At 32.4% G+C, this 27,672-nt stretch overlaps 3 protein-coding genes and 1 non-coding gene across 4 annotated transcripts; 2 read left to right on the top strand and 2 right to left on the bottom strand.

Moving 5' to 3' along the window:
* Positions 1-3,683: 3,683 nt before the first annotated feature.
* On the bottom strand, positions 3,684-7,484 carry LOC101208047 (ethylene-responsive transcription factor ERF086). The gene has a single exon (XM_004134427.3). It carries the CDS (start codon positions 4,901-4,903, stop codon positions 3,923-3,925), a length of 981 nt encoding a protein of 326 aa, XP_004134475.1. The 5' UTR covers positions 4,904-7,484; the 3' UTR covers positions 3,684-3,922.
* Positions 7,485-15,235: 7,751 nt separating this feature from the next.
* LOC101207804 (GTP-binding protein OBGC, chloroplastic) lies at positions 15,236-21,001 on the bottom strand. The gene is made up of 7 exons (XM_004134426.3): positions 19,872-21,001; positions 18,004-18,277; positions 17,421-17,712; positions 17,168-17,321; positions 16,660-16,768; positions 15,883-16,021; positions 15,236-15,738 (listed from the first exon to the last, which is right to left on the bottom strand). Exons 1-6 carry the CDS (start codon positions 20,936-20,938, stop codon positions 15,929-15,931), a joined length of 1,989 nt encoding a protein of 662 aa, XP_004134474.2. The 5' UTR covers positions 20,939-21,001; the 3' UTR covers positions 15,236-15,738; positions 15,883-15,928.
* A 686-nt stretch (positions 21,002-21,687) lies between these two features.
* On the top strand, positions 21,688-27,353 carry LOC101220802 (probable serine/threonine-protein phosphatase 2A regulatory subunit B'' subunit TON2). Its single transcript, XM_004134149.3, has 12 exons — positions 21,688-22,091; positions 22,929-23,020; positions 23,346-23,408; positions 23,517-23,615; positions 23,973-24,131; positions 24,422-24,493; positions 24,604-24,736; positions 24,920-24,984; positions 25,639-25,714; positions 25,937-26,038; positions 26,246-26,435; positions 26,776-27,353. The coding sequence occupies exons 1-12, from the start codon at positions 21,953-21,955 to the stop codon at positions 27,011-27,013; spliced, it is 1,428 nt and encodes a 475-aa protein (XP_004134197.1). The 5' UTR covers positions 21,688-21,952; the 3' UTR covers positions 27,014-27,353.
* Positions 26,559-26,675, top strand: LOC116402971. The gene has a single exon (XR_004215703.1). It is a non-coding gene; the product is annotated as a small nucleolar RNA snoR104 (small nucleolar RNA).
* Positions 27,354-27,672: the final 319 nt, after the last annotated feature.

Below are 27,672 nucleotides of genomic sequence, written 5' to 3'. Positions count from 1 at the left end.
TGATATATATTGCATTGCAGTCCTTCCTTCTGAAGCCTTGTGAACTTTATAGCTGAAATGATTTTCCCCTCCTCCTAACTTTTGATAATGCCTAGAAAAATACTACAGCTACTATACAGATCGCTTCTTGCTGTGGAAAATAGGAGAGCAATGATGATGCTTTGCTTATCCAGCAATACTTTAGGTAATTCTTTGTCCACACTGTCTCTTTCTCAAAGGAAGCAACATTGAATATTATTAATGTCTGGCTATTGAAATTACAAGACAAGTTTCATTGATGAGGGTTTATATTGTTGTTTCTTTGTAAGAAATAGACAAATCATGATAACATGCTGATGATATATGTCTGATACCCTCAATGCAGTTGTTGGATGTTGTACACCATTTTATTTGTTTCTTTATATTTTCTGAAAAAACAAAAAAGAAAGAAAGAGAATCCAAATGTAAGCAAATTCATATTCTGTGTTGAATCCTAGTGTTTTGTAAAGCAGGTTCCCGATTTAGTTAGTCTTGAGGTGGGAATCTTTTCAGATTCAGATATCCACTTCCTTTTCTCCTTTGTGAAGGTTAGTATTAGTTTCTAGAACATTATAGAAGAGACCCCATTTTGCAAAAGTAAAGGATATGGAGACAAAAATAAGCTTCAAGCATCAACATGGAAAGAAAATCAGTGGGGAACCCCAAAGATAAGCAGCAAAATAGGGCAAAGAGCATTAAAAAGAAGCCGTCACAGGTTTGAAAAAACTTGTTGAAAATATCTCAGATGTCTCAAATTTGGCTAAAATGCATTAGAAAGCTTTTGAAGCCGAAAGACCTTTAATGATAAATTGGTATATCCTCTCTTTCTCCCATTTCTTTATGTGTTATTCCAATGTGCTTTCCATGGGATAGTTCTTTCTTTCTCTATTTTTCTCTCCATTTCATGTTTTTTTTACCCTTAAGATTGCAACAAACTGAACGCAAAGACTATTGATGTCTTGATTCTCATTGTACAATAAGTTGAACTAAACTTTTGTTGACTAAAAAAATATCATTTCTAGTTTTGAAAATAAAGTTTATATACGTTACTACTCGTGGCTTCTTTGTTTTGTTATTTTTCCACTTTTTTTGTTTATATTTTTCAAGGAAAAAACACTTTACATGGGATCTCCACCCAAATCTTTATATTTTTGGGATTTATTCTAGTGTGCTCTCTATTTATGTAGTAAGGCGATGTTTAAAAGATATTCCCATGTTATTTAGGGATATTATTTCTTTTTCATATATACATATATACACTCCTTTCTTATTGATTTTTCAAAATCCACTTAGCTCTTAGATAAAATAAATAAATATATGTAATATTTTTTGCAACCTTTGCTTATGATTTTGCCTAAAAGTTTCTATTTAGTACAAAAGAGACTGGTTTATAAGATATGGTTTAATTAGTTTAAAGTAATAGTTATTCTAAAAATAGATATAATTTTAGAAACTATACTATACTCTACCCATAGAAGTTTTGTCTTAAATGAAAACATAATTTTGTAGTATTTTATTTTACCATTCTGCCTTATATAATGCCAATCATAGAAGCCTTCTATTTTTTTTTTAAAAATAATGATAAATTTAACTACTACCAATATACAATTATTATTTCTTTCTTTCTTCCTTTAAAACCACATTTTTTATAATAAAGTGAGTTTTGCTTGATGTTAATTGACAATTGAATTCTATTTCTAAACGTGGAAAGTTCGATCTCCAATCTTCGCAATACTAGAAAAGATCCTTTAACGTTTTAGATTTTTTTGGGTTAATTTTCCCAATTTCATTCCATTCTTGATATATACAATAATAATACTAAAAAAAACAATAATGCAATTTGTCTCATATGCTTTTCTTTTCTTTTCAAAATAATAATAAAAAACAACAACAATAATAATAAATAAAAGCTACTAAGGATGTGGTACCTAGAATTAACTTTACTTGGTAGTGATTTTGGAACTCACCATTTTAGTGAAAAGAATACAAGTAGGATATAAACCAATCATACACACAAATGCCTTCCAACTTTGTTTTTGTCCATTTAAAAGGACATTGCATATTTATAGACAAACAAAGAAACATCCTTAGGTTAGGGTAAGCTTCACATAAACATATAAATTTGATTCTTAAAAGATTAGGACAAACTGTCCTTATCAAACCCTTTTTTTTTATAAATATACAATACACACCCACATGACCTAAGTTTGACTTCTTTAAATCCGCTGCATACTTCCCAAAGGTTACCCACTTTTTGGTTAGCCATTACTAGCTAGCATTATCACGTGATTGTGAACACGAGTCAACTTTTAAGTTCAAGTACATAATATTTGTGAAATTTAAACTTTCGATTTTTTGGTCAAAAGTAATGATAAAATTGATGAGAATATTTATCAATGACATTTTGCTATGTTCGTAAATATGTTTAGTTTATTTTAATGTATTTTAAAACAACTTACAACAATAAGTACAGGAGTATTGGGAAATTGAAATTTTAACCTTATGTCATCTATCACATGAAAGAATTAAACATTTTTATATTTAATCACATTTGCTTATATGGTGTGTGGTTAAATCTTTTTTATTTTAGTTAACCTTCTTTATGAGATTATCAAATAGGTCGAAATTAAAATGTGAGAGATTTAAAAAAAAAAAAGATAATTTCTTGAGTTTTTATACTTTTAAAACCCTATCTTTCTTGTTCTATGACAATAGTTCTTTTTCCTAATTCAGCAGTATATATCTGAAAATGAAGATTCAAAATCTTGATCTTTAAATCGAAAGTACAATGCATCCCGTTGAGAAATATTCAGCTTCATGATCATACAGATCTACTACGAGTTCTAGTTTATGCATGTAAGTTTGGTGTTAATTAAATTTTATTAATTAGATATATGTTTTGTGATGGTTCGAAAGTTTTTCTTTTTATGGTAAAATTAAACATGTTAGACATTGTAGTTTGAAGAAATAATCTTATAAAGTTACATATAAACTAAACTTTTGAAAAAAACAGATTAACTTGATATCTTCAACCATTGAGAGTTGACCATATTACCAACTACATTGATTTAAAATGATTTTTAAAAAGAAGTATATATATCTCAAACCCCTAACCCACATATATAGGCTCTTCACATTGACTTGAAATTTTCACAAGGTTTCTTGGAAGAGATATATATAGTTGGAAAAATTATGACCCTTTAGGATAAAAAGACGATCTTTACAGATGATGATTGGAAATAATATTTTATCCTTCCAGGTCTTTTTCTTTTTTCCATTTTAGATAATAATATCAAGTGTTGATCTTGTGCTTATCAGTTATTTTCATCTGATCAACAGCACAAAGTAAACTTTCTCCGTTAAAAAACACTAATAGAGTGTTTATGGTTAAGGAATTGACAAATATATGGTTAAGGAATTGACAAATATATGGTTAAGGAATTGACAAATAAAGAACACCAAAATGTAAAACAATAAATAATCGATATAAGGATTTAGGTAGTGTGCTAGCTCATCTGCACAGCCCAAATAGTTTATTATTACAAGAAATAATTCATAAATAAAGAGCAACAATGGTTTTCAAGTTTGATAGTTTATATAGTGTACTAAGGTGCATCATTTTTGGACTCTAAGAATAAGATAATAGATTCAAGGCATTACCGGTGTAGAGAATGACTAGCTGTCATAAAATAACAACATTGGAAGTTTTGACTTCATTTAAGTATAAAAATTACAAAAAAAAGAAAAAGAGGGAGAGAGAGAGATAGAACAGTAGTTTTAGAGATAAAACAAGGATTCTTCATATCACAACAGGAAAAACAAAAGCAGAAAGTACATGCATGAAAAAAAATAATAATAATCACTTTCTTTTAAACAGATTCACCAACTTCAGTCCATTTGCTACTCAAAGTAATGTATACCCAAAATCAAATGCCTCACCAAAAGAAGGAGCTGAAGGAGAACAAGTAGAAGATTGAGGCAACAAACCACCATAAGAAGTGTTCATAAATGGATGAAAACCTCCATTTTCACCCACCATAGAAGAAGAAGAAGAAGAGCTATTAATTATAGCTGACAGTTCATCACCATTACTATCCCAAATTTCCTGTTGTTCCTCCATAACAGATCCATAACCTCCACTGTTATTATTACTATAAACATCCAAACCTTCAAAAGGGAGAGTTTCAATGGAGTTGGAGGCAAAGAAACTGAATTTTTTAAGATCATTTGAAGCAGTAGAGGAATGGATGTTCTTAGGTTGGGTTTTGTAGTTAGAATCTGAAGGAGGTTTCAAGCAATTATCAGGAACAATGCAACTCAAATAACCTGAGTTAGAATCATTAGAGAAGAAGAAATTGCTGTCGTGATCATCAATAACAGAAGGATTTAAGGCCTGAGATTGAGCAAATGAGATATTGTTGTTATTTTGGTTATTGGGAGTAGTAACGGGAGAAGGAGTAATTTGTTGTAGTTTGGAATGAGAATGATCAGAATTAGGAAGCAAATTAGTCTGAACATCAAAAGCAGTGAGAAGAGAATGGAAAGTTGAAGTGTCAGAGTAAATGAAGTTTGTTCTTGCTTGAGTGCCCTTCATTGACAGGGCAGCTCTGTCATAAGCTAGGGCAGCTTCATGGGCAGTATCAAAAGTTCCAAGCCAATGCCTTTCTTTAGTTGTTGGGTCTCTAATTTCAGCAGCATATCTTCCCCAAGGTCTTCTTCTTACACCAAGAAACCTTCCTGGTTCAGCTTGTTTTCTTCTACCTCTTCTTTCACCTCCATTTTGAGATATTGGAGATGGGTTTCTTTGAAGTAGGGCAAAACCCATTTGAGATTGACCAGTTTCATAAATTGGGTAGCCTTTATCTGAGGCTTTGGAGGTAGCCATTAGAGCAAAAAAAAAATGAACTAAAAAAACAGTATAATATGAAGGGTGATGACAGTTCAGAAGAGATAAAGTTTTTTGAGTTTGGGGTGAAGGTTTGAGGAAGCTCTTGATGGTCTTTTTAAAGAGTGAGTTGGTGAAGGAGAAAAAAAGGGGGGGAAAAGTACATTGTACATGTCATTCTATGGAAGACCTCTTTTTTTGAAAGTCACTATTCCTTATTCAATCCCTTTAATCACTCTGATATGAAAGAAAAAGGTACAAATCCAGGGATATTGTTTTACTTACAATCTCATCAAATATAATATTTGAAAAATGGTAGTCTTTTCTTTTCAAGTTCCCATAACAGTTGGAACAATCCCTAAAGAAAAGAAAAAGAAAAAAAGAAAAAACAAAGACAAGAACATTTAAGGTATGTTTGAATGTGTTCAATATTTACATGGCTCAAATGAACCTCAATTTGCACATGTAAGTGCGTAGTTTAAGAACAACAGAACCAATAAGAGAAATTTGGTCTGTTTTTGTTGTCTGTTTCATGATTTTCAAAGGGAGCAGTTAAGATTATCTATATTTTAACCCAAACAAAAGACAACGGATTAATTATGTGGTTAATAAGAGCTACTCTTTTGAGGCTTTCTTGTCTGTTTTCATGGTAGCAAACCCACTTCAGCTTGTTATCCACTTACATGAAAAAGTCAGGTCAAAACATATCTTATTTAAGATCTCGGCTCACATGACGTCTTAGTCCTCATACTTCTTCTTCCTGCACTATATCCTATTTTAGATCCCGAGTCTCATGAAATCTTAGTATCGTACTTTTTCTTCTCCTCGAACTACATTCTCATTTCAACATTGTCTTTTGTAACATTTTAGTTCTTATACTTATTCTCCTTAAAATATTTCCTAATTTAGAACAGCTTCTGTGACATTTTAGTCTATGCACTTATCTCTCTAACTATATACTATTTAGTCCCTATAATTATTCTTCTCCCTTAACTCTATTCTATTTTAGATCTTCGCTCTCTCGTGATGTCTTAGTCCTTATACTTCTTCTTCTCCCTAACTATATCCAATTCTAGATATTGGTTTTCATGAAGTTTTACTCCATATACTTCTTCTCCTCCCTTGAGATGACAATTATAGATTAAACGGACGAAGAAGGGCTGTAAGAAGGCCAAATGAACATAGTGGGGTCAAATCTCTCACTACCTTAATGCAAATGTAGTTAGGTATTTAGTATCAAGGTCTATTTGGGTTTTCACTTAATGCTAAGTAGAGTATCTATATTGTCATTAACTTAAATGGTTAAAAACCCAAAAGCGAAAACTATTACACAAACTAAAGTAAGAGAGACTCAAAATGTAGTTTGACTAACATACGATATGACAAAAAGTGTTTCTCATGTTTGTTTAAAAACTGACATTCCCTCCAAAAGCAGTTCATTTTAATGAAAATTGTTGATTTTTTGCATCACTAGAAACAAATCTAAGCAGTAAAAAAAGAAAAAAAAATGAAGGAGAAAACTTGGCCTACTTTGGCAGAAAAATAACAGAATGCCTGTAAAAAGTAGTACAATTTCCCAGCTTAACTTTCTTTGAGACCTTTTATCAAACAGAAACAGGGCAAAACCTTGAATGAAAAGGAAAATGGGTCACTTTCTTTTTCTCTGATCTCCAAAAGCAATGATAAAAAGGCTAGATAGAGTCAAAAAAGGGGCAAGACAAATTAACTTACAGAATTTCAAACAAACACTTTAGGAAATAAGAAGAAGATTAAACTGCAGCAAAACAAAAGCAAAAGAGTGTTTGTGGGGGCATCTAAATCATATATATAATATCAGAATTTTGAATGAAAAAAAACATAAATTCACATGCTAAAATGGCATTGGGAACAGCATAAACCAATCATAATCCAATTGGGTAAACCTTCTTCTTCTTCTTCTTCTTCTTGTTTTTAGCAATACCTCACAATCATGGTTCAGCCAATATTAAACATAATGATTGAAAGAGGCATATTCTGACTGTAAAAAACATCTCAACAACAAGACAAATGGCAGAAAGTAGCCAATTCATATATATATTTATATATAATTCAAATGCACACACATTAAAATAAAGGGGGGAGGTTGTGTTTCTTATCTATGTAATTGAATTTTCATAAGGTTTTTTTTCTCATAAAGTGTTGATTCTTTTTTATTTGTTCATAGTCATAGAAATGATGGATTCTGTCAATTGACTGATCCACTAAAATCCCAAACAGAGAATCCCCCATTTCTCCAAATAGGGATTTCTAGTGACCCATTTGCCCAAATTAGAGAAAGGAGAAGTTTTCTTTTTTTCTTTTCAAAAAAAAAAAAAAAAAAAAAAATTGAACTTGAAGACAACACCGAAAGTGGAAGAGCAAAAAAAAATTTAGGGGTTTGGAAAATGGGATGCACATGGGAGGGAGAAGGGCAATGAAATGAAGTGGAGTGGGAAGCATTTTAATTTTTGTTTGTTTATTTGTATATTTGAGTCATTTTTGAAGAGCAGAAAGTTTGGTCAAGCCTCTTATGAAAAGGTGTGTGTGACCAAAGCCAGCTACTCCTTATTTTGAACACTCTTCACTCTCTACTTAATAACATCTTTCTTTCACCAAACAAAACCCCCCCCCCCCCCCCCCCCCCTTTCTTTTCTTCTAACTAATCATTTACTCTTCTACTTTCATATTTTCCTAACATTTATAACAAATCACTTATCTCCCTACCTATTCATACATCCATCTCAAGTTCTTCCACAGTTTTGTTATTTAAAATAAGTAGATTATATATATATAATTTTTTTAAAAAAAAAGAAAGAAAAATAGGTATGTATTGTTAATTTGTTGCTAGTGATTTGGTTGAGAGAGAAGAAATTTGGAGATTGTTGGAAAGAGGGAAGGGCAAAGTTGGGAATAAAATAATGATAAATATGAAAGTGGGTCGCCCGGGATTTGGGGAAAAAGATAAACGTGTCTTTCTTTCTCACCACTTGGACTTTGACGACAAACGATGACACTCTTTTTCTTGAGTTGTAAAATTCTTAATTATACATTTCATTCATTAATATCATTCTTCCCTTTCCTTTTCCCTTTTTCCTCATCTATTCAAATCTTCTATCCTTTCTAAACCATTCTTGTGTTAGGTACAATTTTTTTAATTTTAATAACGTGTTTGACTTCTTACTTTTACGAATGAGTTGAAATGAGTTATCCTACTATACTCTCTGTTTTCTCGTGACTAAATCAAATAAGTCTTTAAACTCTAATTTTAGTAATTAATAAATTTGTGCTAACTATATGTTTAACGAGTCTCTAACATACTAAATTGAATGCTTAATGATTTCTATCATTTATCTTAAGAACGGTATAACTTTTTTTTATTAGACATTAACGTAAAAGTTTCTAAACCAAACCTAATTTAATTTAAGGAGTAATTAATATCGTATACTTTTGTCAATATATCATTAATGCGTTTAATGTGTTACGTCCAATAAACAAAATTTACTAGAATTGACGTGGATGCGACAAATGGTTGAAAGACTTGATGATGTATGTCGTTTGTTAGAGTAGGTTTAACTTGACGATAATTGGTATGACTTGGATCCTTTATTCCTATGCATATTTTGAATTACATGCATAATTCACAATTTCTTAATATAGAAGAATTAATATTACTTATATGCTTAAATTAAAGTACGTAGAGTAAGGCTAATTATATAGTCTAAAGATTTAATATTGAAGTTTTAATGTAAGATTGTCCCTTTGTGTTTTAGACCTTTTCTGCCTCTTCTCTCTTTTTTGCTTTATAATTTATGAACAATTAATAATTCTAATAAATTAAAAGTAATAAATTTGAAGCACTCTGTCCTTAATATTGAAGCAATCTTTCTGTACCATCTAAATCTTTTGTGTTTTATGTGTTGAATTCATTTCTCTCTCTCTTTTTTTTCCCTTGAAAACTTTACAAAATAATCTTTATATAATTCAAAGTTTTTAAATATTATTCATTTAGTTTCTAAATTATCATAATTTTTGTTGTTGTTGTTGATTTTAGTTTTCATACTTTTGAAATAGAGTATCAATTTAATTTGAATAAATAGAATGATTTTTTTTGTGTGTGTTTAAATGGATTGGCAATTGGTGGCAGACCAAAGTACTCATATAGCATCACCAAAGGACATGAAAGACAAAAAATAGAATTGAACATATTTTTGGCCTAATTGGAGGCATTGGTCAAATGGGGGTTTGACCAATAATAATAATTTCAATCCCAATTTACTTTTTGTAAAAGAAACAAAAAATATATATATGTGTGAATAATAAATAATTAGGGTTTCAAAGTTCAATGCTACAAAAGATAACCTTTTTGAGAAGCATGCAAAAGCCTTTTGCCCATAAAAGCTTCTTGACTTCTTACAAGTGGGTCTCAAATTTTAGGAACTTTATTTGGGTTTTATCAACACTATATGCTTTTAATTTCATTTACCTTTTAATTTTGAACTTATAAAGCTTCCTTTCACCTTATGTTAATTATATGTTCATAAACTTAATATAACATTTGTACCCAATCTCTCTCTTTTTATCTTTCTAACTTTTTACCACATTTTTTTATTTTTTTTTCTTTTTTAATTCAATAATTACTAATTAAACATGTTTTTACCATTGAATTTACTTGATTAGGATTTTTCTAATAACTAATTTATTTTCCATCTCTTTAGGAATGGAAAATGGAGTATTTTTCTTTGATAGTAAAAAGTTATTAAGGTGAGCTTTGTACTATGTCTTAAATCTCTATAAATTGTTTAAACATGTTTTCATAATAATATATAATAATATATGAAATTTAATTTGTTATCATTATTCTCCACACGTATTCCAATTTAATGTGATATATAACTCTCTACTTTTTTTAGCATAGCTCTGGTGAGTTTATTTTTCTAAAATCATGAAAAATAACATATAAATGGAGATAAAATCGTTAATTTCACTTATATTTTCATGAATTTTTATTATGCGAGAAATTGTTTTTACGCTTCATTACATAACGAACATAGATAGTATGTCCACCCCTATATAAAGAGAGCTTGTTCTTCAATCCAAGACGACGTTCATTTGCGCACGCATTCGTTCGTATCAAAACAAATGGAGAACTCTCTAATACAGTATGACCAATACTCACTTGCTAACTCTCTTGATCTAACACGGTCAAGTTTCAACAATAACTACGATATCAACTGATAAGGAATACAACAAGCCTAACATGCCTTTTTTTAACATGTTTTCATTTGTAGTCAAATTTCTACTTCAAACGTTAAATTATCTTAAAATGTATCATATTACTTGACACAAATATTCTTGGATTTATACATATATCAGAAAACTTTTAAACTTCCCCACGTAATGAATGACTTTATTTCCAACATAAAAAAATAAATTTCTAGATGTTTTATTTTTTTCACATATTTTAAAGAAAAACAAAATTTAAAATTTAAAACAAAAAAAACCATTCTTTAAAGAAAAGGGCTAATCTTGCTATATTTAACCCCAAAAAGAAAAAGATGTAAAAGAAAAGAGTAGAGAGATCACGTGCAATAGGATTTATACTTTAAAAAGTATAAATAATATATATCAAAGTTAAAACACCACTTTGGAAATTTTGTTCAAAAATTCAATCATTATAATTTCAAATATTCTATTTACTTCTTTTTAAGTAAATCTTAAATTTAAATGATTTAAATAGTCACAGAAACATACTAAGTGAATATGTTTTAAAAATTAGAATTAAATTTAAGTTTTATTAAAGTTTATAAACTAAAATTTAACATTTAATTCAGTACAAATCCTAAAATTAAGTGAACTTTAACAACAAGAGTACTAAAATGATATTTTTCTAAAATAAAAATTATCTTTTTAGTCTCTAGCTAGGTGTTAATGAATATGTGCATTTGGTTGGTGAGTTCTAAGAATAAACATTTTTAGTCCAAAGTTTATAATAGTAGACCCATTTGATTTTTGAGTTTTCAAAATATATATTTTTAATACCTGAATTTTTAAAATAGAGGTAAAAAGAAACATGCCTATTCTCCTAAACCTAAAGAAATTAGGAAATGAGAAGTAGGTATTAATCTAAATAAACCAGAGGTCTAAAACGAGAAATGAAGGTTTTTGTATAAATGAGTAGAAAAAGAGATGTAGGGTATGGATTGGGCATTAAATATAATATACATACATGTGAAGATGTACGGAGTAGAGGATGATAACGAGTGATGGAGGAATGTGTTTGATAGGATAATTATTATTAAGAAAACAGTTGAAGGTAATGTATGGAAATGAAGGGTCAAAGATCGGAAAAAGGGATTTTATGATTATTTAGATTGGACGGCCATGGGTTACCTCAATCTTACAATACCCCTCTTCTTTTTTGTCCCTACCGTAGGGCGCAAACCACTGGATTTTCTCTCTTTCTCATTTTAACCAATTACCACTCTTTCCTTTTTTTAAAAAAAAATATATATTCAATAATCCTCACGGTAAATAATAACTTAACCTATCAATTTAAATAAATACTAAATAATAAAATCCATGTTCTCAACACAAATAAATAAATAAATTCAAAAAATAAAGATTGTTGATCAATTTTGTCATATCTTAAATTTTAATTTCTTTTGACTTGATTTAATTTCATATTTAGATTTTGGTGTAAAACTATTGTGTCCAATGTTGACAACTTTTTAGAGATGAATTTTATAAGAGAGAGAATTACAAAGGTTTGAAATGTGGGGCTAATTAAGTACGAAATTTTGATAATAATTGAGAGTTTTTGAGTGTTAAAAATGATATTATTATTTATAAAAATATAGGAAAAAAGTTTATGGGTCCAAATTGATTAATCTGTAGAAGTTTAGAGATGAAAAAGGAAAAATAGGGTCTTCAATTTTGGAGAAAAAACCTACATTTTTAATTGTTTACTACTTTTATTTTAGTCTTTCAAATTTCAAATTTCAAATTCTTGTCACTTTATAAAAATGGTAAAATCAATCTTATGATGAGGAGAAAATTAGAACTTATTATACAATAATTAGAATGACATTTTGTGAGAATTTTCATCTCTATTTCACTAAAAAAAAAGTTAATTTTATTATATAGGAATCACATTATAATTAAATTCTAACTTGACTATTTATGAAAATTTTATCACATCATACCATTTTTATTCGTAATATATACATGATAAATGATGCCGGTAGCAAAATTAGTATTTTACAATTTTAAATATAATAAAAATTAATTATTTTCAAATAACATAAAATAATTAATCTTTCGATTTAGGTTCATTAACAAAATTAATATTTACTCAACGTGCCTTTAATTTTACAATTTTAAATATAATAAAAAATCAATATATTTATAAAATATAACCAATATAACTAAATAGGACGGTAGTGATGTATAAATATTTTTAACAATTTTATTATTTATCTAAATTTTTGTATTTTTTATTTTGAACATATCTTTAATAGTAATTTTGTAGGTCCCACGTATTGAATAGATGATGTAACATGGTGATAAATGAGTGGTAATATTATATAGAAGACAAACTATGTTATTAATACTAAAAATATATCAATTAAGCTCATCATAGCCTACTAATGTATATGATGATTATCATCAATTTTCATTTTTCCCCCTAGAAAAGAGAAAAAAAAAACACATTTACTTTTTATGTTTCTCAAAATTGAAGCAAAGGTAGATGGCTATGGATTTAATATTAGGTTAGATCTGAACTGTTTGGGAGAATGATGGCCAATCATCTCCATGTAATTAAAGTTACTATATATATATATATACATACATATAATATAGTCAGAATAAAAGTGGGAAATTAAAATTAAAAATTATTTTGTCAATTCCAAGGAAATCCCACTCATTATTCAAAGTTTAATTAATGATGAATAATAATTGATAAACTTAAGCTTCTAAATATATTGTGGGTATGATCATAACTATAACATCATCTTTCTCTCTTTTTAACTTTGTATTAAGTTAAGTTTAATTCTTGTTCCTAATTTTTACTTTAATTACTTTACTATTCAAACAATGGTGACATGTTTAACGTAGAACTAATAAACTAGATGACATATGCTGTAATCCGTTAACCTAAGTTAATTTGAATCCATTTTCTTAAAAATATAAATTATTTTACTTGAAATATGTTTAATTTTAAATTGACAAAAGTATATATTTTCTAATTATAATTTTAGCTTTTTTTTTCTAGGAAGCATTTATTTTTCTTTCAAACTTCAAATACATAATATGATTTTTTTGAAAATTAATTTGCTGAAAACATTGTAAAATAATATATAATTAAATTTGTCTCCTTCACAAGTTTAAAATTTTGGAATAGTAATTACAAATCTAGTAATTAAATTTAAAATAGTCATAGAAAATACAACAATATTGAGACATTTTGTTATATTTAGAATTTTTTACTTGTTACTTATTGATTATCATTATCATAAATAGCAATGGATTGTTTAAAATGATATCACGACATGTGGGTATAAGAAGGTTTTTGTTTAGAATGTTATATGATTTGTGAAAGATGATATAGAAATTGAAAAACCTAAAATGAAAAGAATTAGGTACGGACAACTATTGCAATTTGATGGTGATAGGGAAAGATGAATAAATAAAAGTAGATTGAATATTGATATAGGGAGAATGATGAGTAGAGAAGACAAGAATGTGACAGAATTGAAGAGTAGTACATCAATAATAATAATAAAAAAAGAGTACTAGAAAAGAAGAATCAGATGAGAATTAAATTCTAAACTGTTTTGTATGGGAAAATGAAAATTTTGAATTGACATTCTGAAAAGAATACTGACACTAATCTAATTCTTACACACACATAAATTTAAGGAAAAAGAAAAAAGAAAAGAAGAAATACCCCAAAAAAATCTAGAGCAGGAAATTGCTAGATTTTTTTTTTTTTTTTGGTATTTTGGAATTTGAGTTGGTGTTCTACTTCTAGCTTATTTATGGATAAATTATTTTACATAATTTCTTTTGAAAATATTTAGAGAATTTACGTAACAAGTAGATCTATCTTAGTCAATTGTAGTCAATAATCGTAAAGTGTGTTATGATGTGGTCTTGCTAACCTTTTATATTATTTCTAACCTTCTTTATTATTTTATATTTTTGATTTCGTTGTTGAGACTATTCGACAGTTTGTTGTAATATCTCATCATTCTCGGACGATTTGGATTGTCAATGCATGATTCTTTGAGATTATTAAATGAAGGGTTGTTTCGGTGTTGACAGAAAAAGATTATTTTTTTGATTCGGCGTTGTTGTTGATATATCTTAATGAGTGGTAGGTTTTAATGCACGTTTTTCAAGAACCTATGTGTTACAATGGTGCATATTGAGCATATGAGATCAAAAAGCTATTCAATGGTATTTGAAGCTAGGATTGCACGTAAATACTGATTAAGAGGGAGTGATCTTATTAATGTTATGGCAATTGTTATTGTACAATATAGTTTTCGTAGTTGAGTCAGCTCAATGATCTATGTTTAGATTGTTGTACCCTAGATCATAACATTGTCATAGTTAATTAACGGAACAATAACCAAAGCAACCGGTGAGTTATTACCTCTCTGGATCAGAAATAATAATGTTGTAATAGCCTGGATATTTCACTCCGTTTCGAAAAGCATTTCATCAAGCATACTATTCACTGAATCGGCTCGAGCAGGTTGATCTTCAAGATCAATTTCAGAAGAGAAATGGCCCAAGAATTTTCCAGTGGAAAGGTGATTTATCTACACTAAAGCAAGATCTATTTTCAGTCACGATGTATTCAAAGTTTATGGGATGAATATGCTTCACGAGCAATATAATCTCTTATCGTGAGGTCTAATGCCCCTTAGATGTAGATGCAAAGTCATCAAACTAGGTGTGTTCTGCACTCTTTTCTTTACATGCTTCTATAGCACACATCATAACACAGTACAACTATAACTAAGTATGTATTTTCTCAAAGTGATTGTGATATTTCATCGTAGAAAGACTTCTATCATCCTAAAATGAAAATATTTTTGTTCTTTTTTCTGTTATATTTGAAAATAAATTTTATCTTATTTGTTTTAAGTCATCTGTTACAAAAGTTATTAATCTATAGGGATGGTTGCAAATATAACACTTCGGTTCAAAATATTAGCATATATGATAATATTTTTTAAAAATTAAAAATATAACAAAACCTGTCAAAATTTATCGATGATAAAAGTCTATCATTGATACACAATATAAAAGAGAAAAATGGTCGCATCAGTATTTATTAGTTATTACTACATATAGATTATACAGAATAAGCATAGTTGCAGTCTAAATAATCTCACCACCACTTTATTACAAAGAACAGCCTAAAACATTGTAACTGCAACAGCTTTGATCTTCAAAACGATATTAAATTACACAACATTCTAATTAGACATCAATTATCTTCACTCTATTGTGCTTCTATTTACGATCTGTGATCAACTTTATCACAATGTTCACAGAAAATTCGAACTCAATTCATCTCATTTAAGCATTTGAGAGATGGGTGCAAAAGTTACCTGCATCACAAATGATGCTTTCTTCATTCGGATCTCCAGGATGTGCAAGGCTGTTCATCTGATCCATTAAGAAAATTCATTTTTCCCATCATTCAGCAAAGGGAATGAAGGTCAAAGCTTTTTAACCGTCGTATTGGGTGTTTTAAAGATGTTTGCAACCGTAGAAAAACAGACAGCACCATTACAACTTCGCTGGAAAGGTTAAGAATCGTAGATGTTATTAGCTTCAGCACTGAGCATAGAAATATAACAGCCTTATCCTCAAAATTAAGAACAAATTTCATAGACTCCTTAAAGCAATATCCCTTTCACAACAAGCAAATTCCGACGGCATACCTGCTGTTATTAGAATGAAGTTACCAAGTGAGCAAACAATGATGAGTTACTTCCACTCTGGCCATTTGACAGAATCCGATCTTTTCTTCATATTAGATGGACCAGAACTATTTGGTGAATCATGCCAGATCATCTCCATCTGAAGATAAATAAAGCAAATTATTTGTCGTCTGCTCAAGTTTTCTTATCTAAATATCCAGAAAACCCACTCATTGAAGTTGAATCGCAAGGATTTATATTAGAGAGAACTAATTGTCGTGTGGACTGTGGACGTGATAGAATTTCAGTATTTGTTCTAGTTTATTTTTTTCATTTTGATTTTATCATGCTACCAATTATTTATAACCATTAGGTAAATTAGTTTTTTTTTGGCTTCTTACTTTTCCAGCCTCTGTTACCGAAAACAAACATCCAGACAGTTGCCTAGATACGATCAGAAATGGAAGTGATGCACGTGGCATAAGAAGTATAACTATCATGTGTGGTGGAAAGAGGATGCAAAGGGTAACCCTTCACCTCGAATATCATTTATTAGTTGTGGCATAAATTTAGAAGCATGCAAGTGTGTACAGTTGTTCATTGATTTGAAGAGTCATAAGCCACATTGGCTCATCTACTCAGTGCAATTGTCTTTGCTTTTGCATGATCTTTGGTTTTTGTTTCTGAATGTGAATTAGTGCAGAGTTCCTTTGAACTAATGGCAATAGTACTAGGTTGAACCAAAAAAGTTCAAAATACAAAGAACCATATAACAACCAAATTAAGCATGAAACGTACCTCTGCAATAAATACTGTGTCACCCTCCTTTACGCCAAGTTTTCTGAGAGACTTGTTGACACCACAAGCCTCCATGACATGTTGGAACCTTCTTTCAGACTCCGTGTAACTATTGCATGAAATCCATTTAGTTCAGTGACCATAAACCAAAAAGAAGTATGGAAATGAAAATGAACATGAAGTGCAGGTATTGATCCATAATTGAACTGCCTTGCATCAATTTAACTAAAAATTAATTAAATAATAAACAAATCAAAACATATCTTAGGAACCAGAGAGATCTCTCTACAGGAAAGAAAAGGGAATTCCCTTTTTTTTTTCCTTTTTGTTGTCAAATTCACCTTAAGACTTTTCCTATATTTGGAAAACCCAGTTTACTTTTGTTTCCTACTAAAACTCAGTTGAAGTACAAGCTCTCACTCTTCTAATTTTGAAGTAGGAAAAGATGGAAATTTAAACATATCTATGCTGACATCATGAGTAAAGATTAAGATTAAGATTAACTTACCGCCAATTTGTCATCTGAACAAAACGTTGTAGACCAGATCCTACTACATGCCATGAACCACTATCATTAATAATTTCATAGTCATCAATAGAAGCACTACGCTGCTTGTGTATTCTATCTGCCACATGGTCCAAATTCTCTGGTATTTTCCCACCTAAAATGCATATAACTTTTTAACACGCTTTATTGATGAATACATAGCAGATAAATATTTAAAATAGAGGCAAATTCTGGAGACAATAATTTATAGGACCTTGAAATGCCTTGTTGTTTTCTTTATTCTCCCTTAACCGCTGATATGCAGCACTAATGACTTCATGAGTGCCCTCTCGTTTTACTGCACTCATGCAAAAAGGTTCAATCCCGCGAGCTTGTAGCTTTTCCTTGAATGCTGGCCAGTTTTCATACGCTTCAGGAAGATCCATTTTATTATATGCCACAAGATAGGGCTTTTCAGCTAGTTCAGGGCTGAAGAGCTCCAGCTCCAAACGAACAGCATCAAATTCATATTCTGGTTGTGGTCCTGATCCATCAACCACATGCACCTACAATCCCACAAAGAAAATGGAGATCCTTCAGCTTTCTAAGCATTACGATGCCAACAAATGCAATAGAAAATAAAATTGAACAAGAGCATGCAGTTTCATTTTCCATAAGTATTCTGGGTATTTACGAATCTATGACCTTTTCATCTTTCCAGTATATCAGGGATTACTGTGAAATAATATCAAAATTTACAAATCCTTGAAGAAGGTAATTTATCATTTAGTTTAAAAAACAAACGTAGACAAGTAGTGAAGTACGAAGTATGATTCATCATCATCATCATCATTTACCAGTGCAGAACACCTCTCGGTGTGACGTAGAAATTCATGGCCTAAACCAAAGCCCTCATGTGCCCCTTCGAGTAATCCTGGAAGATCTGCTACTACCATAGTTGAATCGTAATCAAACGAAACTACGCCTAAGTTTGGGAGTAGAGTGGTAAAAGGGTAATTTGCTATGGCTGGCTGTGCAGCACTTATCACGCTCAAAAGTGTGCTTTTCCCTGCATTTGGTGCCCCCACGATTCCAACGTCTGCAACAAGCTTTAGCTCCAACTCCAACCACCTGAAGAAAATAATTACTTCTACCAAATATTTATAGGATTTCATTATTAACTGTAAGACATTCTTCACGCACATAGATCAGCCTATTCATAAAAATTACACATAATCGTCCAATTCATAAAGACTGAAATAAAAAATTTGCTATAAGGAAACTACTTTCATTAAGCGACAGGAAATGGTTTTTAAAGAGATCCTAGCAGTGCCTGTCACCACCTCATCTCAGTCCTATCCATTAGGATGACATCCCCCATTAAGGCTCAATGATCACATGTCACATTGCTGTACTGAGGGAAAGTGTCACCAGCATAGGAACAAAATACCCAATTCCCAGACCAGCATCCGCACAATGTTTGGGCACCAGCCCTCACCAAAGTAAAGAGAGCTACTGTCCTCCCCCACATCTTCCATACAAATTCCTCATATTATTTTACCAATTTAGCACAAACAGACGCAAGAATTATTGAAGATGGAAAAGAAGTTAGGTGTAAGCCAACCGCAAATGAACACCATTAGTCAGAATGTCACTTCTAGGGAACCAAAAAAAGGACTTGCTTCTTCCTATTATGATTGGGTTTTATATAAGAAACGGTTAACTACATGCTATTGATGGTTTTACAGTCAATGAGAACCACATCCATAATTTGTCTTTAAGCCACAGAGCACCTAACTAGAAGAAAATCTATGACATGACAGAGATTTATGAAATGACATGACCGAGTTCATTCTATCAGCGAGAGCCTCAGCAATAACATGACAGAAGTTTATGAAAAGATAAGGTGGCTAGGAATAGGACAAATGCATATGTATTATGTAGGTCTAATTCATACTCACGTTGATTGTACCACTTTGGAAAGGCTCATCAAACACCTTCAGTAAATTGAGCCGGAGCTTATTAGTCTCTCAGCTTCCCCAAATATAGGCCAAAGGAAACTACTCGAATATGACATCATGAAATTGTTAAAACTGAACACAGCCCCTCAATCTCGTCAGGGTGACAAATCTCTCTCCGAACTGTCCCTCTCAGGATGCAAATGTAGTCCCTTCAAAACTGGCTCAGAAACTTGGGAATGCAGACACAAAGGATAGAATGAGTTGACTAACTTCTCTATATCTTTGTACCCGAATAGTCACATATCATCATCATAAATAGGAGAAAATGAAATTTTTGCAACTCCTGAAATTGCCCAAATAATGAAAGATAGACGATAGACGTGGAGCAATCCCTTTCCTAACAATTCATTCTAGATTTCAATATTCCAACTCTTTTCTCTCAATTCACCAGCAACCCATAGTCACCTAGCGAGACCATCAAAGTACAGCTGAGTTAGCAATCCTTATGTTCTTGGAAAGAAGGTCATTGCCGTCACAAGGTAAGTTCCCAAGCATAAAGAAGGATGCGTTTGAAAAAACCACCATTACTCGATTGGGTTAAATAATTTAGAGTATGTGAGCGTGCTGTGAGAAAGAGAATAGAGTACCGTTTTCATAGAATTTTCACTGTTCTAACAGTACTTAATCTAACATGCTAGATCTGGAAAATTATAAACTAATTTTTAAAAGACAAACCATGAAAAAGAAAGAACATTAAACCTCACATTTCTGAACCCTCTTCTCCATTTTCTGAAATCTTTGGAACTTTATTTGTTCCGGACTTGAATGATGCATTGCCCCTTCCACCCCTTCCACCACGCAGCAACTGTGCACGCTGCCCCGGCTGCAATAATTCCAAAAGAACCTCCTGGCTAAATGCGTCTCTGATCACTGTTCCCGGTGCCACCTTGACCACAACATCCTCCCCCTTTGCCCCAATTTGCATTCTCCCTTGCCCATGACTACCTCTTTCAGCACGAAAATGAATACCATTTCGAAATGGTAATAGCGAATTCATCGACTCGTCAACTTCAACATACACACTCCCACCTCTACCTCCATCTCCTCCTGATGGGCCACCCATAGGCACATACTTCTCTCGCCGAAATGCCACAACCCCATTTCCACCGTCTCCAGCTTTAACGTAGATTTTCGCTCGATCAAAGCACCGCATTACGGCTGGCACCCCCTTCTCCTTCCCATCTTCAATCTCGATGAAAGAGCTTCCTTCTTCGCCAGGATCGTAAGCTTCATCGGCATTAACAAATTTCCCCTTCCTAAACGCCAAAACCTTCTCTCCTTCTTCATCTTCCTCTTCCACGTCACTATCACCATACTCCTCCATTTCAGCATCATATTCCCCTTCAAACACTTCAAACTTCTCGTACCCATTTTCAAACCCCAATTTGCCGTCCAACCCTCCATCCCCTTCTTCCTCCCCATCCTCATATTTCAAAAAATCCGAATCATCTTCTTCCTCAATTATCGCAACATCCGAATCCAAAAGCTTCACCTCAGAAGAATCCTTCGAAGAAGAAGAAGAAGAAGAAGAACCGAAAGATGGGGAATCAAAGCTAAGAATAGCAAAGTCTTCCCTGGGTGGGAGGCGAGTGTAAGTGGTGGCTTCAACGCCAATGGAAGATAACTCTTTCGAATTGGTTTTGATCTTGACGCTGTTGCGATCAAGCTTATTGTTCCCACGAAGCTTCTTGGGTGATGGTGTGCTTTTAGGGTTCCGAACTCTGGGCCGTGCCAGAGCTTGAGGAGCGAAGCAAATTGAAATGGCGGCCATTGCCAAATCCGAATGGAAAAACGGCAGAATTACACTCCGAACTCCAAGTTCGCGGGTTTTGGGATGATAGGGGTTCTTTATCCATTTTCATTTTAAGACACGTGTACGTCATATGCCTGAGAGCCCGCCCATTCTTCCTACCACGACGTCGTTTTGGATTAACTACCATGTTAGATATTTTATGATAACCCCATTCGATTTTATTCAAAATAAACAAATATATATCTATTTATATTATTATTAACACGTGACCATCCATTCTAGTTTATCATATTTTATAAAATGTGAAAACAACTAAAAATTATTATCAATATTTATTGTTATGACAAATATTTACCGTATCAAGAAGAAGTTAACTCACGTTTTTCCATAAATTTAAATTCTCTTGTGTTTTCCAAACGTAGAATTTTCAACACGTTTCTCTATAATTTTCTTATTTTTTTAAGGGTTTAACCTTAAGAATGAATATAAAAGATGGAAAAGTGGAGGCAACCAATTAAGTTGGTTTCGAAAAATTCTAAATTGGACAAATTTCAAAAAGTGAAGAAGTTAAACTAACGAAACAAAATTTAAATATATAAAGTATATTAGATTGAAAGTATTGATCAAACTAACAAAAATAAATTTAAAGTTCAGGTATGAGGTATATGAATTGTATGGCTAAGAAGAGTAGATTTTGTTGGGTTTGAAATCGTATATAGAAATGTTGTAATAAGAAAAGTGTTATCCATGACCTCTTTTATTAAGTATTAGTAAAGTGTGAACGATTTAAAAGAGATCGGCGGGTGGTGAGTTAATTAGCGGAAACCGAATCAGCAAACCCATAGAATACACAAACTCCATTCCATCCGTGAGCCACCTTCCACTCACCTGCGGCTTCATCGGAGCTAGGGTTTCTTCACTGGAGCCTCTCCGGCGCCTGAGAGGCTTTTTCAATCTGAATTTTCCATTTGCATTCCAAATTCGACTTGTTTGCCTAACCTTGTGAGTTCCCGCGGTTATTATTGCTCAACTATGTACAGTGGTTCCAGTGATGGCGAAGGCCACGACCCCCCGCAACGGAAGATCCCGCCAGCTTCGTCTATGCTGTGGGTCAGGAACCTCCGTAGATTCATCGGAACTGGTACCGGCCTGGGATCTGAAGCTTTGATGGGTTCGTGCTTTTCTCCTTCTTCTTGCTTTCAGTTAATTTTCAGTTTTCTTGCACGCAGTTTTATTTTATTTCGTAAATATCTTCATTTGGTAGATATATTGTCGTGAAGTATGTTGCGACCAACTTAATTGCACATCATGAGGAGGATAATCGGAAGTTATTTCAATACTTTGAATCTGTAATGTTTTGGTGTAAAACGTGGAGTGCTCAGTATTTAGCAACAAAAGATTAAAAAAATCTAATACTTAGTTTGTTTGAAGAGGCATAAAAAACTGAACTCCATCAAGCGTTGTTATAGCTGTTTCTAGTCAACTTGGGTTATCGCATATTGAATTCATTCTAAATAGCAGCAAATGCATGGCTCCTGAATTGAATTCATTTTTTGTTACGTTCATCGAGGGAAAAAGTTGATCAAAGCTGAATGTAGGCTACTTGACGATCCCTTTATTCTACATTTGAACATCGATCTTTTACTTTGGCTCTTTTAAGCATGCATGTGCATATGCAAAATCCATGGTGCTATAGGCATTCACTGAGTGGGTTTTGGACTCTTAATGATTATCCTTCCTCTTGGATCCATTTCATTTTAGAGCTTCTTGAATTTTCTGGCTGGGATTATTCGATGAAATTCTTGATTATGATCTGGTAATTAGTGCTTGTGACAATGATGGGCTTGTTTCTTCTTTTTGTCAGTCTTCTTCTTCTGTTTTCTCCTCTTCCACTCTTACTGCTGTTTCATCTTGATTAACTGTGTATCTGAAAAACTAAATATGGTTCTTATAAGGACTATGGCAGTGAAATGGGGAACTTAATTTCTTTACCCCCTCTTTTTTGTAGAGCTTGAGACAAAAAAAATTCTACTTGATATTTTCAAAGAGAAGCAACGGAGAACTGCTGAAGCTGGTACAATCCCAAGTTTTTATAAGAAGGCATGTGTAATCATAGTTCACATGTTCTAAGAGTAAACTCTACTGCATAGTTAGTCTTTTGATGTTGCGTAGAAACATAGATGCTTTATAATGTTCGACTTTATTCTTGACATCAACGTAGAAGCAATGCAATTTTGCATATTAATGTTTGCCTGAGGTGTATGGAGATGCAGGATAGAAGAGATGCAAACAATTTTGTATATTATGGTTTTCCCCCCTTCCCTGTGGTGCATAGAGATGCAGAATAGAAGGGTGCAAACCCAAAATTGATCTGTGCTGTGTATTTTTCTTTGTTTCATTGAATTTTCATTTTTCTATTCTTTAGAAACCTGAGGAAGGATCCATCAGCCACAGGGTTCAGAGACTTGCCAAGTATAGATTCCTGAGGGTATGATTACTCTTCTCCATTTCAATGATTGATTTTCCACTGATTTATCTGCATGGGCACCATTGCACTAGTATTGAGCTTTCTACATACCACATTCTTGATGTGCAGAAACAATCAGATCTTCTGTTAAATGCCGATGATCTAGATGCCATGTGGGTTTGCCTGAGGGAGAACTGTGTGATAGATGATGCAACGGGTGCAGAAAAGGTAATATAATTTCTGAGCCTCTGGCTTGATATTTGTCCTGAACATGTCACATTAGTTTTATCTGCTAGACTGCTATATGCCTCAAGCTGAAGTTCATTGGGCGACTAGCATATGACCCGGGATTGCTATTAAAAGCTCTGCCAGATAGGACTCAGTGACTCATGTAGACTACTGTTAGTTATGTTCTGTAGGACAAGTGTACATGTACAACAGTACTTACCATCTTCAGATATTGTGTGTTCTGACAAAATTGTTTGTCAATTTTAAAGTTCATTTGTTTCTTTAGATTTCATGACTGCAGCAATTGAGATGGATCTTAAGTAATATGTGTTTATTCTCTCATTTTTCAATGTGTAGATGAACTATGAAGATTTTTGCCACATTGCTTCAGTATGTGCCGAGCAAATAGGACCTAAATGCCGGCGATTTTTCAGTCCCTCTAATTTCATGAAGTTTGAGAAAGACGAGTCTGGAAGAATTGCAATCCTTCCCTTCTACCTTTATGTGATGAGAACGGTGAGTTTAGACCCAAGGAAATAGAAATATGTTCTTAACAATATGCTATTATTTCCATTTTTAAGCATAAATGATGTTGATGGAAATCAACTGCATTTAGAAGTCATCTTTCACCAAGGGAGTGAAACTTCAATAAGTTTCTTTTAAGATATTCTTCTGCTGAACAAAAGGCTTGTATTTATCTACTTAGTTTATTTGTAGGAAGTCTAGAAAGAAGGATATTGAGATGTGTGGAGTGTTTTCTTCTTCCACGTCAATTTAATATATGTGATTTTCTCTTTATTCTGCAGGTCTCACTGACTCAAGCCAGAATTGATATGAGTGAACTTGATGAGGATTCTGATGGTTTCCTTCAACCTCATGTGAGCCATCTGCATATTTATGTGTTCAAAGACTGGCTATGCAAATTTTATTTTGTTCCAGTAGCAACTCATGTAACCACAGTAATGAATGCTTAATTTTTTTTTTGCAGGAAATGGAGGGCTATATCAGAGGTCTTATTCCAAATTTGGCTCAACTTCGAGATATTCCTGCATCTTTTGTGCAAACTTATTGTCGTATAGCCGCTCGCAAATTCTTCTTCTTTTGTGATCCTGCAAGAAGAGGTTTGGCAACAGCCTTAATTATGTTAGGAATGTGTTGTCAAAATCATTAAATCTTTATCCCTTCAATATCATTTCTTTTATGGTAACATTGCTAATTATAAATAGCTCTTGATTCATGAATTCTCTAATTTGTGTACAGCTTGTAAATAAAGGGTCTTCCTGACTTCACTGTTGTTTCTGTAGGAAAAGCCTGCATAAAGAAAGTGCTGCTCAGTAATTGTCTGCAGGAATTAATGGAACTGCACCAGGTAGATCACACATTGTTATGCTCAAGGCTTTTGTTATCAAACACCAAATGGATTTTGGTGTTAACCTTGGCTCTGGTTAAGAAAAACCTAAACTTAGATCTATAAATAAAACTGAATTTGTAACACTATCCTGAAAATCTAAAAGATTCTAATTTCCTGATACAAGAGTTCTATATTTTAATTCTATGACATTTAATTTAACTGCAAAAATCTAAATATGTTCATACTCCCGAATGGACCAATGTGCAATTGTTCATTTGTGGTTTATAACACGAGTGGATAGAAAGCCATTATGAAGCAATAGTCGGATTCATTTTCAGTGAGCTTCCGTCAGTTAAAAGCGCACTTTTAACTTGAGAATTTCATGTTTGATGTAACATAAAGTGCTTTGGAAAAAGTTTGGTTAAAATGCTTGACTACGAAGTACACACAAGCACTTTGTAGAAACCAATTACATTTTTTATGAAATCCATTTTCCTATAAAGTGCTTGGACAAAGTTTGTAAAGACTTAAGATTGTGGGAACAACAAAATAGACCCCCACCCACGTCAATATAACAGAAAAACAAAAGTATGCTTTGTGCACTTTAACCCAAGAATATACAGTGTTCTGAACAGATATATTTATTATTATAACACATGATCTCTTTTATAGGAAAGTGAGGAAGAAGTTACCGATACTGAACAAGCAGAGAACTGGTTCTCCCTAACATCTGCTCAACGCATTTGTGGTTTGTAACACTCATCTTACGTAATTATTCACCAAGTATTATTTCCTTTATCCACGCCATGATTTTTTTGTTTGAAGTGTTCACTGTTTTAGATGTTCTACATTCTTTCTATGTTGGTTCTGTGTCTGCCTAGGTTCTAGTGTCTTGGATGCATGTGGTTAATGTGGAAAGGAGTCTATGTTTTTGGCTCCTGTCTTGCTGACTGTACTTCTATTCCTGCAGATATGTTTTTGGCCCTTGATAAAGATATGAATGGAACATTAAGCAAGCAAGAGCTTCGAGAATATGCTGATGGGACTTTGACTGAAATTTTCATTGAAAGAGGTTTGTCCCATTTCATTCACTTAGTATAATTCTATGAACTTATCAGTCACCATTTGCCATCCATCCTTCAACATATGCTATCATTTTTCTTATAAAAAAAATTCTTAATTCTTACGGAAACATGCTTCAAATGCTATAGTCATGACTTCCCCTCATTCTGCAAAATGGTGGTTCTCTACCTGTTAGCTAATAATTTTCTTTCAATAGTATTTGATGAGCATGTTCGTCGAAGCAAAGGTGGAGGAAACACAAGGGAGATGGACTTTGATAGTTTTCTGGACTTTGTCCTTGCCCTTGAAAACAAAGATACTCCGGAAGGGTTGACATATTTATTTCGGTGTCTTGATCTTCATGGGAGAGGTTACCTTACAACAGTGGATATTCATACTCTTTTCAGGTAAATACAATTTAATTCGTCTTAGGGGAGCATCTTATTTTGTTCGACATTTTTCAAGCACTTTCAGTTTCTTAATTAAATCTTGTCAACCAAGTTCATACTCAAATGAAGGAAGTAAAAGAAGGGGAGCATCCAAAAGCTGTGATGCTACCTGATACAATCTTCCTACATGAAATATCTGTATTTTCCTGCTTGTTGAATCGAGCAAATTCTACAAGCCTCAAAATGCTAGAAACATGAAGTACACATTATTGTTTTACATGTGTATGAAGGCACTTTCGAGTAGTTTGAGTTGTGAAAATTGCATTTTACAATGAAATAACTTTCCCCCATGATACAGAGATGTACATCAGAAATGGATTGAGGGTGGAAACTACGAGTTGTGCATCGAAGACGTTAGAGATGAGATATGGGACATGGTTAAGCCAGTTGACCCTCTTAAAATCACTTCAACTGATCTACTGAACTGCAAGCAAGGTGGCACTGTTGCAAGCATGCTAATTGATGTTCGTGGTTTTTGGGCTCATGATAACAGAGAAAACCTTCTCCAAGAAGAAGAAGAGCCAGAGGAAGAGTGAATGACTAAAAAACCCTTTGCCTCTCTGCTAACCTGGAAATCTCCTCTTTAAGTTTGGGATTTACAACATGAATCATCAAGTTGATCCGTTCGAACTTCTTTTTAAAGTAAAAGTAGATAACTGCTTTAATGTATTGTATCATGTTTGAGGTACATATACTTAATTTTAACATGCTGTTCTGATTCTGACTGTTTTTATAGTTGTCTTGACTCTTTAGATGTGAAAACAGAGCCAAAATATTGGGTGTAAATCAATGTATACGGCACAACTGCGCCTTTCTTCATGGAGAAACACCAAGATTATTATTATAAAGCCATTTCGAATCACAAAGGTGATCTCATCTCTATGCTTTTCTAACCTTCTATTAATACCATTAGATTTGCGTGGAAGTAGTAACATAAAATGTTGGTTAGATTTACTGATTTTCTTGCTATGGTTTATGGTTTAGGATTTAGGTTTTGTCATGCTATCCTTATCCTATCCTAGTAAGTTAAGTTAACTGATAATTGCCTTTGCTTCAATAGCAACTTTAAACAAGTTAGATTTAGCTGTTTAGGGCACGTAAAGAAAGTACTACTTGGTAAAATGGTTTTAGCAAAAGTTACCAAGCACTTATTTCATGTTACTCCTAGAGAAGTGGTTTTGAATATGATGAATGT

The sequence above is a fragment of the Cucumis sativus genome, chromosome 3 (assembly GCF_000004075.3).
Source record: "Cucumis sativus cultivar 9930 chromosome 3, Cucumber_9930_V3, whole genome shotgun sequence".
NCBI classification, from domain to species: Eukaryota; Viridiplantae; Streptophyta; class Magnoliopsida; order Cucurbitales; family Cucurbitaceae; genus Cucumis; species Cucumis sativus.
This window is presented reverse-complemented; position numbering and strand designations above follow the sequence as displayed.